The sequence below is a fragment of the Staurois parvus genome, unplaced genomic scaffold, assembly GCF_062004578.1.
Source record: "Staurois parvus isolate SC_StPar_1 unplaced genomic scaffold, SC_StPar_1.0 ptg002181l, whole genome shotgun sequence".
NCBI lineage: Eukaryota > Metazoa > Chordata > Amphibia > Anura > Ranidae > Staurois > Staurois parvus.
This window is the reverse complement of record NW_028319977.1, coordinates 219,095-241,394: the sequence shown is the minus strand read 5'-3', so window position 1 is coordinate 241,394 and position 22,300 is coordinate 219,095. Positions and strand designations below refer to the sequence as shown.

The 22,300-nt window shown below is 39.5% G+C and overlaps 1 protein-coding gene across 1 annotated transcript; it reads right to left on the bottom strand.

Moving 5' to 3' along the window:
• Window positions 1–20,659: 20,659 nt before the first annotated feature.
• Window positions 20,660–21,427, bottom strand: LOC149431676 (taste receptor type 2 member 39-like). The gene has a single exon (XM_089665329.1). It carries the CDS (start codon window positions 21,425–21,427, stop codon window positions 20,660–20,662), a length of 768 nt encoding a protein of 255 aa, XP_089521455.1.
• Between the last annotated feature and the right edge of the window lie 873 nt (window positions 21,428–22,300).

Sequence of the window (22,300 nt, the reverse complement as noted above, 5' to 3'; positions counted from 1 at the left end):
TCATAATAAGAAGGATTAAGTATTGGCTCTATAAAATAATATACATTTTATACAAAAATCTGTGGAATCCAACCGCCATACTTATATGAACTTACAGTACATCTCATTCCAAAACCCTAGGCATTGATACGGACCTCCTTCTCCCCTTTTAGTGTCTAAAACAGCCTCAACTATTCTGGAAATGTTTTCCATAAGATTTTGGAGTGGAAGAATGTTCCCATTTAGCAAACATAGTATTTGTTAAGTCAGGTGCTGATGTTAGTTTAGAAGACCTGGCTTAGATGGAATTTCTATGTCATCCCAAAGGTGTTCAAAAGGGCTCTAAGAAGGATATTTTTGATCCTCCACACGAAGCTGGTCTGTTTTGTGCATAGTCATGTTGTAACAAGAAAAGATATTCACCAAACATTTGGCTCAAGGTTGGAAGCACAAAGTTGTCTTAAAGCTCTTTGTATGCTGTAACATTAACAGTACCATTCATTGAAAACACCCAAGTTCAATATCTTGGAGGGCGATCACATACTTTTTTTTTAAAAGGTAGGTCTGATGTTCAGCTGTCCACAAATTTTCAATAAATACTCCAAGCAATAATAATTCCAAGCAAGTTACAATCATAACCAATGTGGATGATATGTTTTTATAGTAATCACCTCAGCTCAACTTCATACCACAATATCGGAGAATGTTGACACGGTGTAGTGAGTAAGATCATAATTTAGTTAAAATGTATATATTTGAATGTACTGCCTTATGGACAGGTAAAGCCATTGGTGATTTGAGTTTTTCTTTGTTTGTCAATGACTTAGTCAATGATGTAGTTATCTGCAAAATGTACATTCCTCAAAATTCTAGGTTTAGCAGATTTAAGTCAGTGTTTTTGTTAACATTCGTAGACATAAACAATATGAAAATATTTTTCCAGCTCTTTGGGTCAGAGTTAACAAAAGGTATTGCAAAGGGAAAATGTCTTTCCAATAGCTGGGTATTCCTTATCTTCCTGGGGTTAAAATATCTCATACTTCGGCTTTGGAGGGACACCTGCAACAGATCACGGCACAATTTGAAGTTCATAACTTTAAAGTTGTGTGATGGTCTTGGAGTTGGGCTTGGGTTATTTCTTCTACCTCAAAAAATGTCTGTATGCTGTGGTGAGAATACAGATCATGTAATTTGGAGTAAATATGGATCATAGTTCAAGTCACTGTGTGAGATGTCTTTACTGTTTATATAAAAATGATATTGTACTGAAACCATCACCTTACAGTTCACCTACAAGCCAACAGCTACACTAATATAAAAATATGTTAACATGAATTACTTTGCTTTAAGCAGTGGAGAGCATTAATAATGGATCGTTTCAGTTTTGCATTGCTCATGATTAACAAAACAGAGTGCAGGCTTGGGTAGGCAACCATGAAAAGACAGCATACTAAAGAAAAATAAATATTGCTTAGCTGCAAACTTAAGGTCAACAAAATTCCATTTATAAAATAGAAGATATAAAAGAATAAAAATGATAATGCATTCCTAATAGCGCATAATAGGACATCAAGTTGACCTTTTGTGAATCCAGTGCTGTTATTGTTCATATTTCGGGTGTGCTTGAAGAGTGGGACCACCAAAAAGAAAGTGGCTACACAAAAGGTGGGAAATGGGACAAAGCATCCAACAACAATGATAATGACTACACTGCCATAGTTTATGTGTACATTTAGATCTTCAATGCTTGTTTCATTGTGAATATGGGTGGAATTTACCTTGTGAAATGAATATACAAACCATCCATATGGAAGACTAGAAAGAAGAGACACCATCATTGACCCCAGAAGAAGCCAGGGGACCATCTCAGAGATTCTCATCTTGAGTTTTATGAATAATCTGCTGTTGTAGTTGGTGGTCTTCACACAGTAGAAGATGCAGAGCACAGTGCCCCACCACATGCTGCAGAACTCTACAAATATTTGTGTGGTTAATACATAATTACCATATATTCTAACCAAATTCCGAAATGTAACAGAAATCAGCATAAAGATTCTAAGTTTTGAGTACATGAGAAGGATAATCCTCAACAAGCCCAAACTGGCCAAGATTATGTCAATAGCTTGTAGTTTTTTGCCTTTCAACCAGTCAGTGAAGTTTTTCATAAAAATGAATCCGTTCAGAAAGAAACCAAGGAAGATCAAAGCAAAAATAATAATTATTAAAGAAATACAAAAAGCAGAATACATGTTTTCTTCAAGGTAATATGTACTGGTAACAGAGAATCTGGTTTCTTCATAGATATCCGGCAGCAGGTTTTCAGTGTCTGACACAAGCTTCTCTGTGAGATAGGATAGTCCTGAGGATATATTAAAGACAGATTTGTTTACTCCATGTTTTGCATGTCATTTGGATACTGAAATCTGTCATAGTCATTATGAATGAACACCTGCAAAGCTCATTTATTTGTAGGTTTTGAGGTTTATTGAGGCTTTATATGGAGTACAGTAATAGCAATCTTCTTTTTTTAAGGACAACAAAGAAATGGCAAGAAATAGTGTAAGATTTTGTATTATAAAGTTCTATAATTTTCTATAATTTTTATTGTAAACTACATTGAATCTTGTATCAAAGTTTTTAATGAATAAAATACATTGATGGCCACTCACTATAGCAGTAATTCATAATGAGAAAATACATATGTTGACATTGCCAAGCTGATCCAAAGGTTTCAACACTTTATGAATCAATACACTGGTGTCACAACTTTCCTCATGCTAGGTGCATACTTGTTCTTTGTTAGTGACTAAGAAACAGGGGTGGACTGACCAATTGGAAACTCGAGCACTGCCTGAGGGCCCGGGGTCAGTAGGGGGCCCCATGAGATGCCCCTGGTACATTTTTCATAGGCTTTTTTGAGTTTGGGCAAGGACACAGGGGCCCCATGATTCCCTATTGCCCGGGGGCCCCATGAGTTGTCAGTCCGCCCCTGCTAAGAAACAATATATAAAATCCCCTATGGATCGAAAATCAATAACCTATTGGTGTGTGGTGGGCTGTTTCATGTGTGGCCATAGCGAACAGCTGAGCAGACCTCCAACGTAATACAGACCTTCTCCGAAATACAGGACCTTGCCTGATGACTCTCTTTGATGTGTAAGTGGAGAGCACAGACTGACCCACTGTCCTCCCTCATGGCTGTGGAGCTTCAACTGCTCATTCCCAGGGTTTCCAGATGCTGGCCTTCCTTTCCCAGGACCAACAGCCAAAGGACATAAGTACAACTCACTCTCTTTAAAGCAGAATTCTGACTGAATAAAGGCACCACGACGCTGGGTGCAGTTAACTTATTTACTTGAAAGCCTCAATTAATAACATGGCTTCAGTGGGATGCAAACTCCAACACAGTTCCAACAGCAAAACAGACTCTTGGTCCAGGCCCTGCCAGTGGTTGCTTGTGTTCCTGCAGAAGGGACTTACTCCATGTAGACCCAATATTTTTCCTGGGCTAAGGAGGGAAAGAACAGAGGGGTATACCAGCTTTCAAGGTCCTCTCCTGGGACTTCACTGACCTGCCATCACTGTCTTTCCTTCTTTCCTTGTTTCCTGTGCTAGGATGGGGAGACCCCAGGGCACAGCCTCAGGGAGCAGCACAGCAGATCAATATTACCTCTGTCTTTTTCTCTGCAGTCTGACCCACTTCCTTCTTAGGTCCTGCCTAACTCCCAGCTTTCTCCCAGAGGGGAAGAGGCACCTTAATGGGAAACCTACTCTACCACCTGCTTACATGTCTATAAGCAGTTATCCTGCTGGCATGTACCCACTGCTTCTTATCAACCACAATAACAACTCATTAATTATTTTTTTTTGCAACATAATCTTGTGCAGATACAGAAATTTCTCATGGGTCAACACGTTTCTCAGTTACTTTCATCAGAACACATTGAAGATAATCGCAAATGTAACTAAATACAAAAAACTGTTAAGACATCTAGGTTTGTTAAATACAAATTGTAAATATCAATATTTTATTTAAAATTTTATAGCAATGTTTATTTTAAATATTGATATGCATATATTGTATTATGACAAATCTAGATCACCTAGCAGTTCTTTTTGTATTTAGTTACCTCTGCATTTATCCTCAATGTGTCCTGAAGAAGCTAGCTGAGAAATGTGTTGACCATGAGAACTTATCTCCACAAGATTTGTGTTTTAATGAAAAAGATAATTTTTGTCAGCTTTTATTGTAGTTGATAAGAAGCCTCAAATGGAAGAAAAATATATTTGAAATATATTTTAAGAATAATATTCCCAAATATATTGCCATATATTTGAAATGTTTAATACAATTTTGGCCATATTTAATATATTTCAAAATATATTTCAAGAAAATACATTTGAAATATACTGTATATATACAGGTGAAACTCGAAAAATTAGAATATAGTGCAAAAGTTCATTTATTTCAGTAATGCAACTTAAAAGGTGAAACTAATATATGAGATAGACTCATTACATGCAAAGCAAGATAGTTCAAGCCATGATTTGTCATCATTGTGATGATTATGGCTTACAGCTCATGAAAACCCCAAATCCACAATCTCAGAACATGAGAATATTGTGAAAAGGTGCAATATTCTCGGCTCAAAGTGTCCCACTCTAATCAGCTAATTAAGCCATAACACCTGCAAAGGGTTCCTGAGCCTTTAAATGGTCTCTCAGTCTGGTTCAGTAGGAATCACAATCATGGGAAAGACTGCTGACCTGACAGTTGTGCAGAAAACCATCATTGACACCCTTCATAAGGAGGGAAAGCCTCAAAAGGGAATTGCAAAAGAAGTTTGATGTTCCCAAAGTGCTGTATCAAAGCACATTAATAGAAAGTTATGTGGAAGGGAAAAGTGTGGAAGAAAAAGGTGCACAAGCAGCAGGGATGACCGCAGCCTGGAGAGGATTGTCAGGAAAAGGCCATTCAAAAGCAACTTCTGCTGGTGTCATTTCCGCCCTTTGGAATGCACGCTAGAATGCTGCAGCCATCTTGGTTCCTATTCACAGGGAGCAAGGCGGAATACACTGAATATTCACACCATCCATATGGCAGACCAGAAAGAAGAGCCACCATCATTGACCCCAGAAGAAGCCATGGGACCATCCCAGAAATTCTCATTTTGAGTTTTAGAAAAATTCTCCTGCTGTAGTTGATAATCTCCACACAGTGGGAGACACAGAGCACAGTGGCCCACATCACACTGCAGAGTTCCACAAATACTTGTGAGGTGACGATAAAATCAGCATACATCTTTTTAAAAAAATCCTTAACTTAAGCCCTCATGCACACTTGACGTTTTGATAACGCTGGTAATGTTAGCTGTGTAAAGTCACGTTAAAAACCTGAGTTTTTCCACTTTTTTAAGAGTTTTTGCATTAGCGTTTAGTGGCATTTTGCCGTGATTAGCGTAGTTTTCCCACGTTTTCCAGTGTTTGCATTTTTTGTGTTTTTTAGCGTTTTTTTTTTTTTAAAAAAACAACTTTTTTGGTCAAGAAAAGTCCCAAAACGCCGGTTTGCTGCATTTTACCGCGTTTTGCCACGGTTTTCAGCATTAGAGCATTTTTACAGCTAAAAAACGCCTCTAAAAACCCACTAGTCCTGGGTTTTTTTTCCCAGCCAAAAAGCATTGATTACAGTCTACAGTATGTGTGCATGGACACAGGATAACATGCTGGGGGGTTTACTAGCTGTAGAAAAAAAATGTCAAAAGCCAAAAACAGGTGCTGTGTGCACGAGGGCTAAAAAAAATCAATGCAAAAGTTCCAAATGTTGAATGCATAAGAAGAGTAATCCTCACTAGGAATGAACTGTGTATGGTGTGAGCATTTGCTGTTCAGATTTCGGATTAAATATAACAATTCTAGACATTCAACAGGAATTGTTCTGCTGAACATCCCATAATGCATTGCAAACAAACAATGGATGACCAAATATTTGCAAGACTTTGGCCAGTGATGGTTTTGTCCAAAGTCCCAGCCCACACACTAGAAAAGGCTGCTCTTCCCGTGGCCCTGTTTCAATGCGTTAGTTTAGTGTGAGGGACATTATTATTATTATACAGGATTTATATAGCGCCAACAGTTTTCTCAGCTCTGTACATTATAATGGGAGACAATACAGCAACAATACAATTCAATACACGAGGGGTTCGAAGGCCCTGCTCCTTGGAGCTTACAATTTAGGAGGGAGGGGATAGTGGTACAGGAGGAGATAGCTGTGGGGGATGTAGTAGTAGGAAGAGCGGAGGAGATTGGCAGTTAGCTGAGGGCGGGGTAGGCTTCCCTGAAGAGATGGGTATTGACAGTATTAAAGGTGGACAGATTTGTCAGTGTAGTGTGCTACTACAGCTACAGTGAAGGAAATAAGTATTTGATCCCCTGCTGATTTTGAATGTTTGTCCACTCACAAAGTCTAAAAATCGAATGTTCGGTGTATTGTAACACTGAGAGACAGAATAACAAGAAAACATTCAAAAGAAATGCATGTCTAACAAATGATGCACTGATTTGCATGTTCATGAGGGAAATAAGTATTTGATCCCCCATCATTCAGCAGGATTTCTGGCTACCAGGTGTCTTTCATACAGGTAACAAGCTAAGATTAGAAGCAGTCTCTTAAAGGGAGTGCTGCTAATTTCATTTTGTTACCTGTATAAAAGACACCTGTCCACAGGAGCAATCAAACAATCAGATTCCAAACTCTCCACCATGGCAAAGACCAAAGAGCTGTCCAAGGATGTCAGGGACAAGATTGTAGACCTACACAAGGCTGGACTGGGCTACCAAACTATGGCCAAGCAGCTTGGTGAGAAGGTGACAACAGTTGGTGCAATCATTCGCAAATGGAAGAAACATAAAACAACTGTCAGTCTATATTCATTGTTGTATACTGCCACTAATACTTTTTAGCGAATTGCATTTTTTGTGTCTTGGGAGAAGGGAGTATAAGTTCATGTGGATTACCTGCAATTTGATTGACCCAACCCAACTACCGTTTGGCATTATACACAGGGCAGTGGAGGGAAAGCAGCAAGAGGAAGAGAAGGACTTCCTGGTGTCTCATAGCCTACTATATGGAGAGACTGTCCCTTTGAGACCTCATCAGGTACAGGAGGAACACAGTAGGAGTAGGAGGAATACAGTTGCCATGGCAGAATTCAGTTGCAGGAGGAGGACATGGGGCAGGCCTCAGTGGGAGGGTTTCATCCCTCACAAACCGTTGGGGGGAAGTAACTGAGGACAATTGTATCCTCAGCAACCCCAAGGATTCAGATTCCTTCCCCTTGTGGTGGCAAGGCTCATGCATGCTCCAGAGTCTGTGAAAGGACCCTAGAATTTGTGTCGTCAAGGAACCATTACTGGTAGGCAACTCTCCTGGATCGACCTTACAAGGTGAAAACCACAAAACTCATCCTGCCGTTTCAGGGGGTGTAAAAGATGAAATACTTTTTTAGGGGAAATCAGTCATATTGGGTTTCTGCTGCTCTTTGAAAGCCCCATAATAATGTAAAAGCAGATTAAATGATCATACCTGCAATTTACATATGTGCTGCCGTAATACAGTGTCGTTGAGAAACGGATTGTTCTGTAAAATCATGTATAGTTTTGAGACATCTCCTAAACATGTAATTTTAAGGATTTTTGAATTTTAAGGCTCCATTCACATGTATGCATTTTGCATTTGATGCTTTCTCCAGTGATTTTTGCAGTTGGGTTTGCATTCTTCTACACACATTTTTGATGCGGTTTTGTTTCTTTTTGCGTTTCGTTCAACTCCTTTTTTTGTTAAAGTGGATTTTTTTTTTGTTGCTAGACAGAATAAAAATGCAAAACATGGCAAAAACGGGGTAAAAACGCACAACCATGCATTTCAGCAGCTTCTCCATTGAACTCTATTGTAGCAAAAATGCTGCTTTTTTTCTTTTTAAAAAAGTCCCCGACCCTTTCTAAAAATGCAGCTGTTCAGAAAAGCTAAGATGTGAACATGTTCCATAGGAAACCATGTTAAATGGACTGTAGTGCAAAAAAGGACTAAGAAAAACGCATTGGTGAGAATGGAGCCTAAATGTTGCCCTTTTGAGCTATTACCCTTGACAATGGCCATTACTGATATCTAAAGTTTGGCTCACATTGATTTCAATAGGGTTTGGATTCAGGATTTGGAATTTGGTGGTTTTGATAATGTTCTCCAAACCCAAGTACATGTGGTTCATCCCTCATTCTCACCCAGCCCAGGCTTGCCGTGATTACATCAATAGCTTATAGTCATTTGCCTTGTAACCAGCCAATGATATTTTTCATAAAAATTAATCCATTTAGCAAGAACCCGATGGAGATCAAAGCAAAAAGAATAGTTACCAATTGATCTATCAAGGATTACCAGGATCCCTCCAAGGACACTCATATGCAAGCTACTCTCTACATCATGTCTATCAATAGTCAACACAAACTTCCAAAAATAGTTCAACAGGAGAGAACGTGAGGACACAAAAATAGTAGAGCATGCGGCTACTTTTAATATATATTTGATTTTATTAAATTATTTTACAGGGTTAAAATAACTGGAAAGGGGAAGGTAAGGGGGTAACAACAGATGGAAAAGGTACAAAAAAAGGCAGACATCAAATAGACAATGACATAATACAAAGGAATAATTCTAAATGAGAGACCTTTTGATATTACACCCTATTCCAAATTAATTTGCAAATTCTATTTAAGTGTCACAAAGATGAAATATTTTGTTTTTCAGTGTAACTCATGGATGGCATTGTGTGTCAGGGCTCTTTTGATCACTGAAAACAATCTCGGACACCTGTGATAATTAGATTGGCCTGTGAGCCCAATTTAAGGAAAAACTACTAAAGGAGGGTGTTCCACATTATTAAGCAGAGCACCATTTTCAAGCAATATGGGGAAGAAAAAGGATCTCTCTGCTGCCGAAAAGAGTGAAATAGTTCCATGCCTTGGACGAGGTATGAAAACATTAGATATTTCATGAAAAATTAAGCGTGATCATCGCACTATTAAGAGATTTGTGGCTGATTCAGAGCACAGACGGGTTCGCTCAGATAAAGGCACATTGAGGAAGATTTCTGCCAGATCCATGCATCGGATCAAGAGAGCAGCTGCTAAAATATCATTACATAGCAGCAAACAGATATTTGAAGCTGCTGGTGCCTCTGGAGTCCCACGGACATCAAGGTGTAGAGTCCTCCAGAGTCTGTGCACTGTGCATAAACCTTCTATTCGGCCACCACTAACCAATGCTCACAAGCAGAAACGGCTGCATTGGGCAGAAAAATACATGAAGACTAATTTTCAAACAGTCCTGTTCACTGATGAGTGCCGTGCAACCCTGGGATGGTCCAGATGAATGGAGTAGTGGATGGTTGGTGGACGATCACCCTGTTCCAACAAGGCTGCGACGTCAGTAAGGCGGTGGTGGAGTCATGTTTTGGTCCGGAATCATGGGAAAAGAGCTGGTCGGCCCCTTTAGGGGCCCCGAAGGTGTAAAAATGACCTCTGCAAAGTATGTGGAGTTTATGACTGACCACTTTCTTCCCTGGTACAGAAGGAAGAACTATGCTTTCTGTAATAAAATCATCTTCATGCATGACAATGCACCATCTCATGCTGCAAAGAATACCTCTGCATCAATGGCTGCTATGGGGATAAAAGGAGAGAAAGTCATGGTGTGGCCTCCATCCTCCCCTGACCTCAATCCTATTGAGAACCTTTGGAGCATCCTCAAGCAAAAGATGTATGAGGGTGGGAGGCAGTTTACATCCAAACAGCAGCTCTGGGAGGCTATTCTGACATCTTGCAAACAAATTCAAGCAGAAACTGTCCAAAAACTCACAAGTTCAATGGATGCAAGACTTGTGAAGCTGCTATCAAATAAGGGGTCCTATGTTACAATGTAACGTGACCTGTTCAAATGTTTAAAAAGTTACAATGTTGTTAAAAGTTTGATTGAAATAGCTTTTGACTTCAGTAAATATGCTGCAAACACAACAAATGACAATTTTCAGTTCTTTACAACCTATAAGGTGTTCTGAAACTTACTGTGTGGAATAATTTGGAACAAAAATCCTGTTATCATTAGGAGGTTTGTTCAATAAAATGTGAATTGTACTCTTAATAGTTGATAACATGAGAATTATGCTGACTGTTATTTACATCAATTATTTAGGTAAATGAGAAAAATATAATTTGCATAATAATTTGGAACAGGGTGTAGTTATACATGTTCCTTTTGCTTTGGTAATAAAACTGTCCTGTGAAATTTAAAGTGTACATACATATTGTTTTTTTGTAAAAAATGTTTCTTTTTTCATTGTATTGTTTTCTAAGAATTTTAAAATTTAAAAAAAAAAACATGTTCAATGCAAAAATTGAATACATTTTTTCTAGTTTTATTTTTAAACAACTAGTAAAACTTTAGATACAAAAACACACTTTTTCTTTGACACCAAAATAATGTTTTTGCACACAACATAGTTATGTTAATTACAAATCTAATGGTTTATACGCAGTGCTGCACACACTAAGCAAAGGAAACAAATGTATACATAAAAAAATGTTTCCTGAATATAAGCCTGGGTTCACACTGATGCGGTGCGGAATTTGCAGCGTTTTCAGTGCGAATTCCGCACCGCATCAGAATCGCACCCTGTTCATGCGAACTGCTGCGGGTATGTATGGTAAGTTAACAACACCCCGAAAGCGGTCCGCGATGTGCAGAATCAGATCGCATAGGTGTGAATACCCATGCAATCCGATTCAAGTGCGGGCCCAAAAAAGGGTCCTGCATGTTTTTGGTGTGGGTGCGGTGCAAATAGAGCCATACAAAATGTATGGCTCCAGTCGCACCACACACAAATCGCAAGTGATTTGCACAGGAATGCGGTGTGGTTCCTGTGCGAATCTCATGCAATGTACCGCACCCCATATATGTGAACCCAGGCTTAAGGTAAAAAGAGGAGTAAAAGGACTAAACTAGAACACTAACTAGGAATTACTAAGCAGTTAAATAGGAACGTCATCTGAAGTAACAGTTTGTCAGATGAATTATAGGGCATCTGAGAAAAAGCTCTTACAAGGTAAAGGGGGTCTAAAGTGCTTAAATTTGAAGCAGTAAAACTATGTTTAAAAATCTGGTAAATAATTATGAGTATCTAAGTCATTGTGAAGATATGGTGATTGCCTAAAGCCTGCACTGCATCATCAGTAACAATTGGCTACTGGCCCATTAACTGCAGGAACCAAGGAGACCCACTCTTCATTGCAAAAGCACAAGTAGGTTTTCAAGGGATCCGAAACTGTTTATTCTTGAAAATAAATTAGAATAAAGCCTATTAGGAAGAATTAATTATTGGCTCAATAAGGTAATGTACACTATATGGCCAAACGTGAAGACACCCAATCTTCACACCTATATGAAGTTAAAGGACATCACATTACAAAACCATGGGTTTTATGAGTTCTCTCCCCCTTTTTTCTGTCTAAAACAGTCTCAACTGTTCTAGGATATCTTTTCAAAAGATTTTGGACTGGAAGATTGTCTGCATTGAGCCAAAAGAATATGTGTTAAGTCAGGTGGTTACAGTATATGAACTTAGCTTGGAATGGCATTTCTATTCATCCCAAAGGTGTTCAATAGGGTTGAAGTCAGATCTCTGAACAAGCCATTCATGTTCCTCCAAATAAAACTAGTCAAAACATATTTTTAGTGAGCTGCTTTGTAAAGTAATATTGAATAATAATAGGTTGTTCGCCATACTGTTGGAACAAGGTTGGATGAACATAATTGACTAAAATGTCTTTGTATGCTGTACAGGGGCGGACTGACAACTCATGGGGCCCTCGGGCAATAGGGGATCATGGGGCCCCTGTGTCCTTGCCCAAACTCAAAAAAGCCTATGAAAAAGGTACCAGGGGCATCTCATGGGGCTCCCTACTGACCCCGGGCCCTCGGGCAGTGCCCGAGTTTCCAAATGGTCAGTCCGCCCCTGATGCTGTAGCATTAACAGTACTCTTGTGGGTACTTTGCCCACTTTTAGGCGATCTCTGAAAACCTATCTCTTCTGGGAAGCCTATCCTGCTCTCAGCTAATAATAAAATCTTCTACTCTTCCAACCAGTCCATCCCCCACAGTTACTACCTTTTGTACCACCAGCCCCTCCCTTTTTGATTGTAAGCTCCCAGGATCAGGCCCTCCTAACCCTCTTGTATTGAACTGTATTGTTGCTGTATTGTCTCCCGTTATTTTGTAAAGCGCTGAGCAAACTGTATATAAATCCTCAAATAAAAAATAAATAAAATTCAATTTATATCGTATTTGTGTATAACATTTTATGTTATTTAGCAGATCATTTTAGCGCTGCACCCTGCTTTATTTGATCATTTTGAAGGTTTTTATATGGTACCTTTTGGTGTTCAGCTGCTTGACTCACCTTTATTTATTATTTGAGTTCTTAGCGCTCACTTACCTCGTTTTTATTGCTATAAAAATCCTGTATAATAATAATAATACTCTTCACTGACAGCACCAGAACTCAAGCATTATGGATGGATGTCCACATACATTTTTCACATTGGTAGTCCAGATGGGCAGTTGTTCACAAATTTTGAGTATATATAATGAATCAATTCAATTGCATGGACCGTCACTGCAAGCAACTTTTTCCATGAATTCTATTAGCAATTATTTTACAGGGTAGGTTGCCAGGTCTTTCCCCAACCCCTACCATGCAGGAGATCCCGCATGGCCAGGGATGAAACTAGGACAATTTAGACAGGAGCCAATTAACCTACCAGAATGTCTTTGGAGTGTGGGAGGAAACTGGAGCACCCGGAGGAATTGCACTACATAGTTGAAGGTAAATCTAAAGGAAATAGGGCAGAAATTGAACAGAAAATTATATAGTGTATGGCCAGCCTTACATGTAGTGTTAGCAGAGAATCTGGTTTCTTCTAAATAGCCAGCAGAATGTTTTTCATGCTTGACACAGGCTGCTCTGATAGATATTCCTGAGGCTATATTAAAGATAGATTTGTTTGCAGCATGTTTTGCATGACATTTGAATATTGAAATCTGTTTATAGTCCTTACATTTAAATGAAAACCTGTGCACCTCAGCTATTTTAGGTCATGAGATTTATTAAGGTTTTACTTAGAAGATATTAATAGCAAAGTCATTTTTTCCACGGGCAACAAAAAAAATGACAAGAAATAGTGTAAGAATTTTCATTATAAAATTCTCAAATATTTTGTGTAAATTAAATGGCATTTAATGTAATTGCTCAGAATGTTGTATGAAAGTTTTTAATGACTTAAATATATTTATAGTCAATCAATGTACTTATACTGAGAAAATATTCATGAACTCTCCTTTTGAAAAGGTGAATTGCTTAGCTGTCATGCTGATTCAAAGGTTTCAACAATTTGTGTCACTACCCGGGACACTTGACTTTCTGCTCATTTCACTTGGTTCTTGCTTGTCCCTCATTGGCGACTGAGAAAGTATTGAGGCCAGGGACAGCCAGGCAACTAGTATTTTAGTATACAGATTGCCAATGGTAGCTTCCTAATTTTTCCTTCCACCGACTACCTAAATTGGGAATGTTTTACTCCTGTTGACCAGTGACTCTATATATTTTTTGCTACCACTGTCCCCATACTTGGACACTTTATTTTCCTACTCCAGCAATATAAGAGGCAATATGACTATTGTAGATTACATAGTGCTGGCTGTTATACTCCGTACATTGTGCTGTACATCAAACACTCCTGACCACTGCACATTACATATTGCAGACCAAAGTATATATTGTCTTTACAGTTGTTTGGTGCTAAGTATCTTCCAACTGTTTTAACTAGCAAATATGCCCATTCAATGGGGCAATTTCTGGAGTTGGTGCTGATTGTTGGTTGTTGCAATTTTGTCCATGTGGAAAATGTCTTATATTTCATTTCTTTTTGCATATATATATGCTATCAAATAAAGCGGGCAGAGGAGGAAACAGAGGCCAGTAAGTCTCTGCCACATTTGAGAAAGCAGAAATGAAATGGGAAGGTTATCAAAAATGATGGAGCTTTTCAAAAAGGTATCCAATGGGCTAAGAAAACCCAGGATGTCCTTATAACATGTCACTTCATGAGACATATAGAAGAATCATACATTGATAGAAAACAAATATAACTCTTGCCTTTGTTTTTCATGTTTTGAGCAGATTTTAATAAATGTACATCACAGGAGAACATGCAAGGTTTCAAGCAGTGTCCTTCGGATAAATGGTGCCTAATCTCCTGTGGCCAAACTGAATTATTTGGCCACAAATTGGTCTTTTTCAGGGCCAATTTTCAAGCTTTTTTTTTAAAAAGGGCAAGAGTTATTGGGCACTATAATGTGGAACATGTACTGATGCAAACAAAAACAAAAAAACAGCAAAACTGATATACACTATATTGCCAAAAGTATTGGGATGCCTGCCTTTACACGTACATGAACTTTAATGGCATCCCAGTCTTAGACCGTAGGGTTCAATATTGAGCTGGCCCACCCTTTGCAGCTATAAAAGCTTCAACTCTTCTGAGAAGGCTGTCCACTGGTCTGGCTCGCAGTCTCCGCTCTTATTCATCCCAAAGGTGTTCTAACAGGTGGAGGTAAGGACTCTGTGTAGGCCAGTCAAGTTCCTCCAACCCAAACTCGCTCATCCATGTCTTCATGGACCTTGCTTTGTTATTATTATTATACAGGATTTATATAGCTACAACAGTTTGCTCAGTTCTTTACAATATAAAGGGAGACAATACAGCAATGATACTGTTCAATAAAAGAGGTTTAGGAGCTACCTGCTTCTTGCAGCTTACAATTTAAAAGGGAGGGTCTGATGGTACAAAAGGTAAAAACTGTGGGGGATGAACTGAGGAAAAGGAATAGAAGATTCTGTTATCAGCTGAAGGCAGGATAGGCTTCCCTGAAGAGATAGGTTTCCAGAGATTGCTTAAAAGTGGGCAGAATAGGCGATAGTCAAATAGATTGGGGTAGAGAGTTCCAGAGCATGGCAGAGGCTCTGGAGAAGTCATGGAGATGAGTATGGGAGGAGAAGATAAGGGAGCTAGAAAGCAGGAGGTCATGGGAGGAGCGGAGAGGACGGTTTGGGTGATATTTGGAGACAAGATTGGTGATGTAATTTGGGGCAGAGTTATAAATGGCTTTATATGTTCTTGTTAATGTTTTGAATTGTATTTATTGGGCAATGGGGAGCCAGTGGAGGGATTGGCAAAGAGGGATGGAGGACACTGAATGGAGACCAGTGGAGGGATTGGCAGAGAGAGGTGGCAGATACAGAACAGTTAGTAAGGTGGATGAGTCTGGCAGCAGCATTCATGATAGATTGAAGAGGGGATAGCCTGCGATGAGGTAGGCCAATGAGGAGGGAGTTACAATAGTCAAGGCAAGAGATAACAAGGGAGTGAATAAGTTGCTTAGCGGTTTCAGAGGTTAAGAATGGGCATATCTTGAAGATGTTGCGGAGGTGAAGTCTACAAGATTTGGACAGTGATTGGATTTGGGGCTGAAAGGACAGATGGGAGTCTAGGATTACACCTAGTACCCTGGCATGAGGGGAGGGACTGATGGTTGTATTATTGATCTTGATGGAGAAGTCAGGGGAGGGGGCACAGGCTGGAGAAAATAGTATGAGTTCCGTTTTGGAAAGATTTAGTTTGAGGAAGTGGAGTGACATCCATGCTGATATGTCACTTAATAGATTAGTAATGCGAGAGGAGACTGAAGGGGTGAGGTGAGGAGTAGAAAGATTGATTTGTGTGTCATCAGCATAGAGATGGCAACAGGGGGGGACTGACCATTTGAGCAGTTAGGCACTGCCCGAGGGTCCGGGGTCAGTTGGGGACCCCATGAAATGCCCCTGGTACCTTTTATAGGCTTTTTTTGAGTGTGGGCAAGGACATAGAGGCCCCATGATCCCCTATTGCCCGGGGCCCCATGAGTTGTCAGTCCACCCCTGCATGGTACTTGAAGCCATGGGAGTTTATCAAGTGACCAAGGGAGGAGGTGTAGATGGAGAAGAGAAGAGGTCCAAGGAAAGAACCTTGAGGGACCCCTACAGAAAGAGGAAGTGGAGAGGAGGAGATGGAGTTATAGATAATGCTGAAGGAGCGCTACAATAGGTAGGAGGAGAACCCAAAAGAGAGCAGAGTCTCGGAGGCCAAGAGAGTGGAATTTTTTGAGGAGGAGGGGATGGTCAACAGTATCAAAAGCCGCAGAGAGGTCAAGTAGTGACCGTATGGAGTAGTGGCCATTGGTTGGGATGAGTAGGGAGTAGTGGCCATTGGTTGGGATGAGTACGGAGTAGTGGCCATTGGTTTGGGATGAGTATGGAGTAGTGGCCATTGGTTTTAGCAGTTAGTAAATCATTAGTGAGTTTCAGTAAGGCAGTTTCAGTGTAAAGGGTCAAGAAGGTTGTTGTCAGTGAGGTAGAAGCTCAGGTGATTGTAGACTAGGCGTTCTAAGAGTTTAGAGGTACACATGAGCAGGGAGATGGGTCTTAAGTTGTTCAGGCTGGTGGGGTCCAGCGAGGGCTTTTTAAGAATGGGAGTGATCTGTACATGCTTTAGAGGGGTGGGGAATGCACCAGTAGAGAGGGAGAGATTGAAGAAGTGAGTGAGTGAGGGAGCATAGGATAGAAGAAGAGGGTGATCATAGTAGTTGAGAGGGGACAGGATCCAGGGGGCAGGTGGTGAGATGGGCTTCTGAGAAAACTTTAATGACCTCTTCAGTAGTAGCAAGGTCAAAAGAGGAAAATGATGAGGGAGGTTTAGTATAAGGTATGCTAAGTGGAACAGATGTCTGTGAAGTGGAGCTGCCCCTACAAATTGCATCAATCTTGTTTTTTAAATGATTTTTAAATCTCGTTCTTTGTGCACTGGTGTGCAGTCATGATGGAATAGGAAGGAGCCATCCCCAAATTATTGTTCCCACAAAGTTGGGAGCATGAAATTTTCCAAACTGTCTTGGTATGGTGATGCCTTAAGAGTTCCCTTCAATGAAACTAAGGGGTCAAAGCCCAACCCTACACCATAATCCCCCTCCACCAAACTTTACACTTGGAACAATACAGTCAGGCAAGTACCATTCTCCTGGCAACAGCCAAACCCAGACATGTCCATTGGATTGCCAAACAGAGAAGTGTGATTGGTCACTCCAGAGAACACATCTCCACTGCTCTAGAGTCCAGTGGTGGCGTGCTTTACACCACTGCATCCAGCACTTTGCATTGCACCTGGTGATGTAAGGCTTGGATGCAGCTGCTCGGCTATGGAAACGCATTCCATGAAGCTCTCTATGCACTGTTGTTGTGCTAATCTGAATGTCACATGAATTTAGAGGTCTTTAGCTATTGACTCTGCAGACAGTTGGCAACTTCTGCACACTGTGCACTTCAGCCCCCTCTGACATTTTTTGAGGCCTACCACTTGGTGGCTGAGTTGCTGTTGTTCCCAGTTGCTTCAACTTGTTATAATACCACTAACAGTTGACCGTGGAATATTTAGTAGCTGGAAAATTTCACGCATGGACTTATTGCACAGGTGACAACCTATCACGGTACCACGCTTGAATTCACTGAGCTCCTGAGAGCGACCCATTCTTTCACAAATGTTTGTAGATGCAGTCTGCATGCCTAGGTGCTTGCTTTTATACACCTGTGGCCATGGAGGTGATTGGAATACCTGAATCCAATGATTTGGAGGGGTGTCCCAATACTTTTGACAATATAGTATATATATATATATATAAAATAATAATGTTGCAAGGAATCATCAGTTTAAATATGACATGAGCCATTCAGATGATCCTCACCCTCTGATACTTTGTCATGAATGATAGCTCACCTGCCAGCAGTTGAATGTCAAAAAAATAGATACTGTATGATTTGCAACTTAATATGGGCTCAAGATGATGATCATCAGACATTTAATTCTTGACATATTATGTTTTGGACATTTTGGGGCATTTTTTAAAAATAAAGGGCATTATGGGATGGATTTACTAAATTAATTTATTACATCATTAAAGACATTAAAATGATAGACCAAAATGTATCAGATGCCATCTTAATTTGAGTGTAACAAACACATGTTTTGGTTACAAAATGGTGCAGTGGATCAACGTGTTTCACAATATTTTTGCTTCCTCAGGATCCATGCCTTTATTATGTGGATTATGTATTTATTATGTATAGTGATAAGGCTGTACAATGGTAACAGACACAAATGTAGACAACATAACATAAAACAAAATTTACATAATTTTCAAGAAATAGCAAGTTTAAAAGGCAAAGAGAGAGGGAATCTTTAAAAGGTCAGAACTGAGCAATCAGAGCTTTGGCTGTATTTCTCCTTTAACCCATATTGCAGTTGGTGGGGAGATTCTTTGAAGTTTGCACAATTAAGCATGACAGATACTACTGATCGCTCAGTTCTCTTAGCTGCTCCGAGCGGAGAGCGGTGACTGTCAATCAACGCTGTCTTCTCTGCCCCCCCCCAGCACTCGGTGGAGTGCCATTGTTGTGGATGGGGCTGGCTTGCTGGGAGGCTGAGCCATATGCCAGTCCTGGATCCTGTGTGGATCTGGTCACAATCTTTCCCCAGCTTGGACTAGCTCTGTGGTGTCAGCTGAAAGCGGGCTAAAACAGGACTCATGAGTGCAGAATTAACTGATCCACAGGAGCCGTGGTGGCTGAAACGTGTCAACTTTGCTGTGCTGGATTTTATCCTCCTTGTACCACATGATCTACAATAAAGCTTTTTTTTTTTTACTGCACTACATCGAGGTGTTAGCTCTTTTGATTGTGGTATTGGAAAATCTTGCTGAGGCTATGAGTGGGGCACTGATGTGAAAATCTTTCTCACGGGTTTGGAATTTCAGAATTGCAGCGCTGTCCCGTTTGTGTGCATCTATCCAAACCTGCTTACCAGGGGCGGACTGACAACTCATGGGGCCCCCAGGCAATAGGGGATCATGGGGCCCCTGTGTCCTTGCCCAAACTCAAAAAAGCCTATGAAAAAGGGGCATCTCATGGGGCCCCCTACTGACCCCGAGCTCTCGGGCAGTGCCTTCCTGCCCAGACCAATTTTCAGGTTTCAGTGCTCTCACACTTTGAATGACAATTGCGCGTTCCTACAACATTGTACCCAAACTAAAATTTTATAATTTTATAATTTGGAGTTTCCAAATGGTCAGTCCACCCCTGCTGTTTACTCATATTACAAAATCTGAATCAATCATATTAGTAAGGATTCATTATTGGCTCAATAACACACTCTATATGGCAAAACATTTAAAAACAGCTAACCAGTGCACATACATGAACTTACGGGACATCTCATTACAAAACCATGGACTCCCTCCCCTACCGCTTTTTGTGTCTAAAATTACCTCAACCCTTCAGGGAAGGATTATCATAGGTTTGTGGAGTGGAATTGTTGTTCCCATTCAGGCAAAAGAATATTCGTATTTGTCAAGGTGAGGAATGTTAGACTAGAAGAGTTGACTTAGACTGGCATCCCAAAGATGTTCAAAAACATTATCAGATCTCCAAGCAGGCCACTCATGTACCTCCAAACAAAACTGGTCAAAACATATCTTTAGGGAACTGCTTTGTACAGTCATGCTGAAAAAAAAACATCTTTCCAAAACTTTTGCAATTAAGTTGGCTGAACATAATTGTCTAAAATGTATTAGTATGCTGTGGCTTTGCCAGTATCCTTCCCTGTCCACATACTATTTACTGTATATAAGTAGATCTGATGGTCAGTTGTCCACAGATTTTGACCAGTGACCTAGTGAAAAAAACTTTTGAAAAACTTTCAGGCAAGTTCCAATCATGTAGATAGTGTGTTCTTATAGTAATTGCCTCAGCTCTGAATTTGTAATCTCTTCATACCACAATACCAGAAAATGCTGGCATAGCATAGCAAGTATGATTGTAATTTAGTTAAACAGTTTTAAAATGTATAAACCCACGTTTGATTGCATTGTAATATTGACAAGAAAACCACTTAGCACCTGAAATGTTTTCTTTGTCAGTGGTTTAGATACCTGTTTACATTCCTCAGATTCTTTGCTAAGCCATTCAGTATCAGTCTCTGTCAATCAGTGTTTTTTTTTTTTTTCTTCGAGATTCTAAGACAATATCAACATCAATTTTTTTAACTTTTGGGTTAGATTTAACATAAGTTATTGCATAAGGAATGTGGTTATAAATAAGGATAACCGTGTTTTTCCAATAGCTAAGTATTCCTTGGCTACCTGGGGTAAAAATGTCCCATACTTTAGCTTTGGAGGGTCACATGCGACATGTCTCTATCCACTTAGAAATCCATATCTAAAGTGGTGTGATGGTCTGAGTTGGGTTTAAGTTATTTCCTCAAATTCAAAATCTGTCCGTATTCAGGTGGGAACACATGCAATCAGGCATAAAACTGACTCTAGGAACTTTTTGAGATGTCCATACTGTTCAAAAATGATATTGCATTGACACCATCATATTACAGTCCACCAATAGCTTTGCTAACGTAAATGATGTTAATCTGAATTACATTACTTTAAGCAATGGAACACATCAATAATGGATTGCTTCAGTTTTACGTTGCTTAAAATTAAAACAGCAGAGTGCAGGCTTGGGTAGACAACCAGGAAAAGACAGCATGTTAAAGAAAAAAAAAGATTGTTCATCTGAAAACTTAAGGGCAATAAAATTCTATTTATAAAATAGAGGGTATAAAAGATAAAAAATGAGAACGTATTCCTAATAGCACTTGAATAGACATTGAGTTGACTTTTTGTAAATCCAGTCTTGTTATTGTTCATATTTCGAGTGTGCTGGAAGAGCGGTACTACCAAAAAGAAAGTGCATATGCAAAAGATGAGAAATTGCACAAAGGAGCCACTAATGTAGATAATGTAAAAATTGACAAGGTTTATGTGTAGCTCTATATCTTCACTGCTTGTTCCATTGTGAATATGGGTGGAATTTACCTTCTGAAATGAATATACACACAAGCCATATGGAAGACTAGAAAGAAGAGACACCATCATTGACCCCAGAAGAAGCCAGGGGACCATCCCAGAGATTTTCATCTTGAGTTTTATGAATAATCTGCTGCTGTAGTTGGTGATCTTCACACAGTAGAAGACACAGAGCACAGTGCCCCACCACACGCTGCAGAACTCGACAAATGCGTTTGTAGTGATAACGTAATTAATATTTATCGTAACCGAATTCCTAAAATCAACTGAAATCAACACACAAGTTGTAACCGATGTATATAAAAGAAGAATAATCCTCACCAAGCCCAGGCTTGCCATGATGATGTCAATAGCTTGGAGTCGTTTGCCTTGTACCCAGCCAATGAAGTGTTTCACAAAAATGAATCCGTTTAGAAAGAACCCAATGAAGATCAAAGTAAAAATAACAATTAATAACGATACTAAACAAGCAGAATGCATGATTAGTTCAAGGTGACATGTACTGTTCCCAGAGAATCTGGTTTTCTGTAGATATCCAGCAGGAGATTTTTAGTGTTTGACACTGACTGCTCTGTGAGATATGAGAGTCCTGAGGATATATTAAAGATAGATTTGTTTGCGTCATGTTTTGTATGACATTTGGATATTGAAATCTGTGAATCAATTTTATAGTCATTACATTTGAATAAATCCCTTTGCACCTTAGTTATTTTAGGTTGTGAGTTTTACTGAGACTTTACTTGGCATACAGTAATAGAAATTTCCTTTTTTTTAAGGACAGCAAAGACATGACAAGAACAAATGTAAAATGTTATATTATATTGTCAACTACATTGTATTACAATAATATGCTCTGAACATTGTAACCATTTGCTCTCCAGATTATTTACCCCCCTTCCTGCCAAGGCCATTTTTTTTGCGTTATGGCGCTGCATTACTTTAACTGACAATTGCGCGGTCATGCAATGCCTCACCCAGATGAAATTGAGATCCTTTATTTCCCACAAATTGAGCTTTCGTTCGGTGGTATTTGATCGCCTGTGCTTTTTTTTATTTTCTGTGCTATAAGCAAAAAAAGACAGACAATATTTTGGACTTTTTGCTATTAAACATGTCCAGTAAAAAAATTTAAAAAATCGAATTTTGTCATAAATTTAGGCCAAAAAGTATTCTGTGACATGTCTTTGCTAAAAAATCCCAATACGTTTAAAT

Coding starts and splice junctions, on each gene's coding strand:
- LOC149431676 (XM_089665329.1), bottom strand. CDS start 21,427: ATGGCAAGCCTGGGCTTGGTGAGGATTATTCTTCTTTTATATACATCG.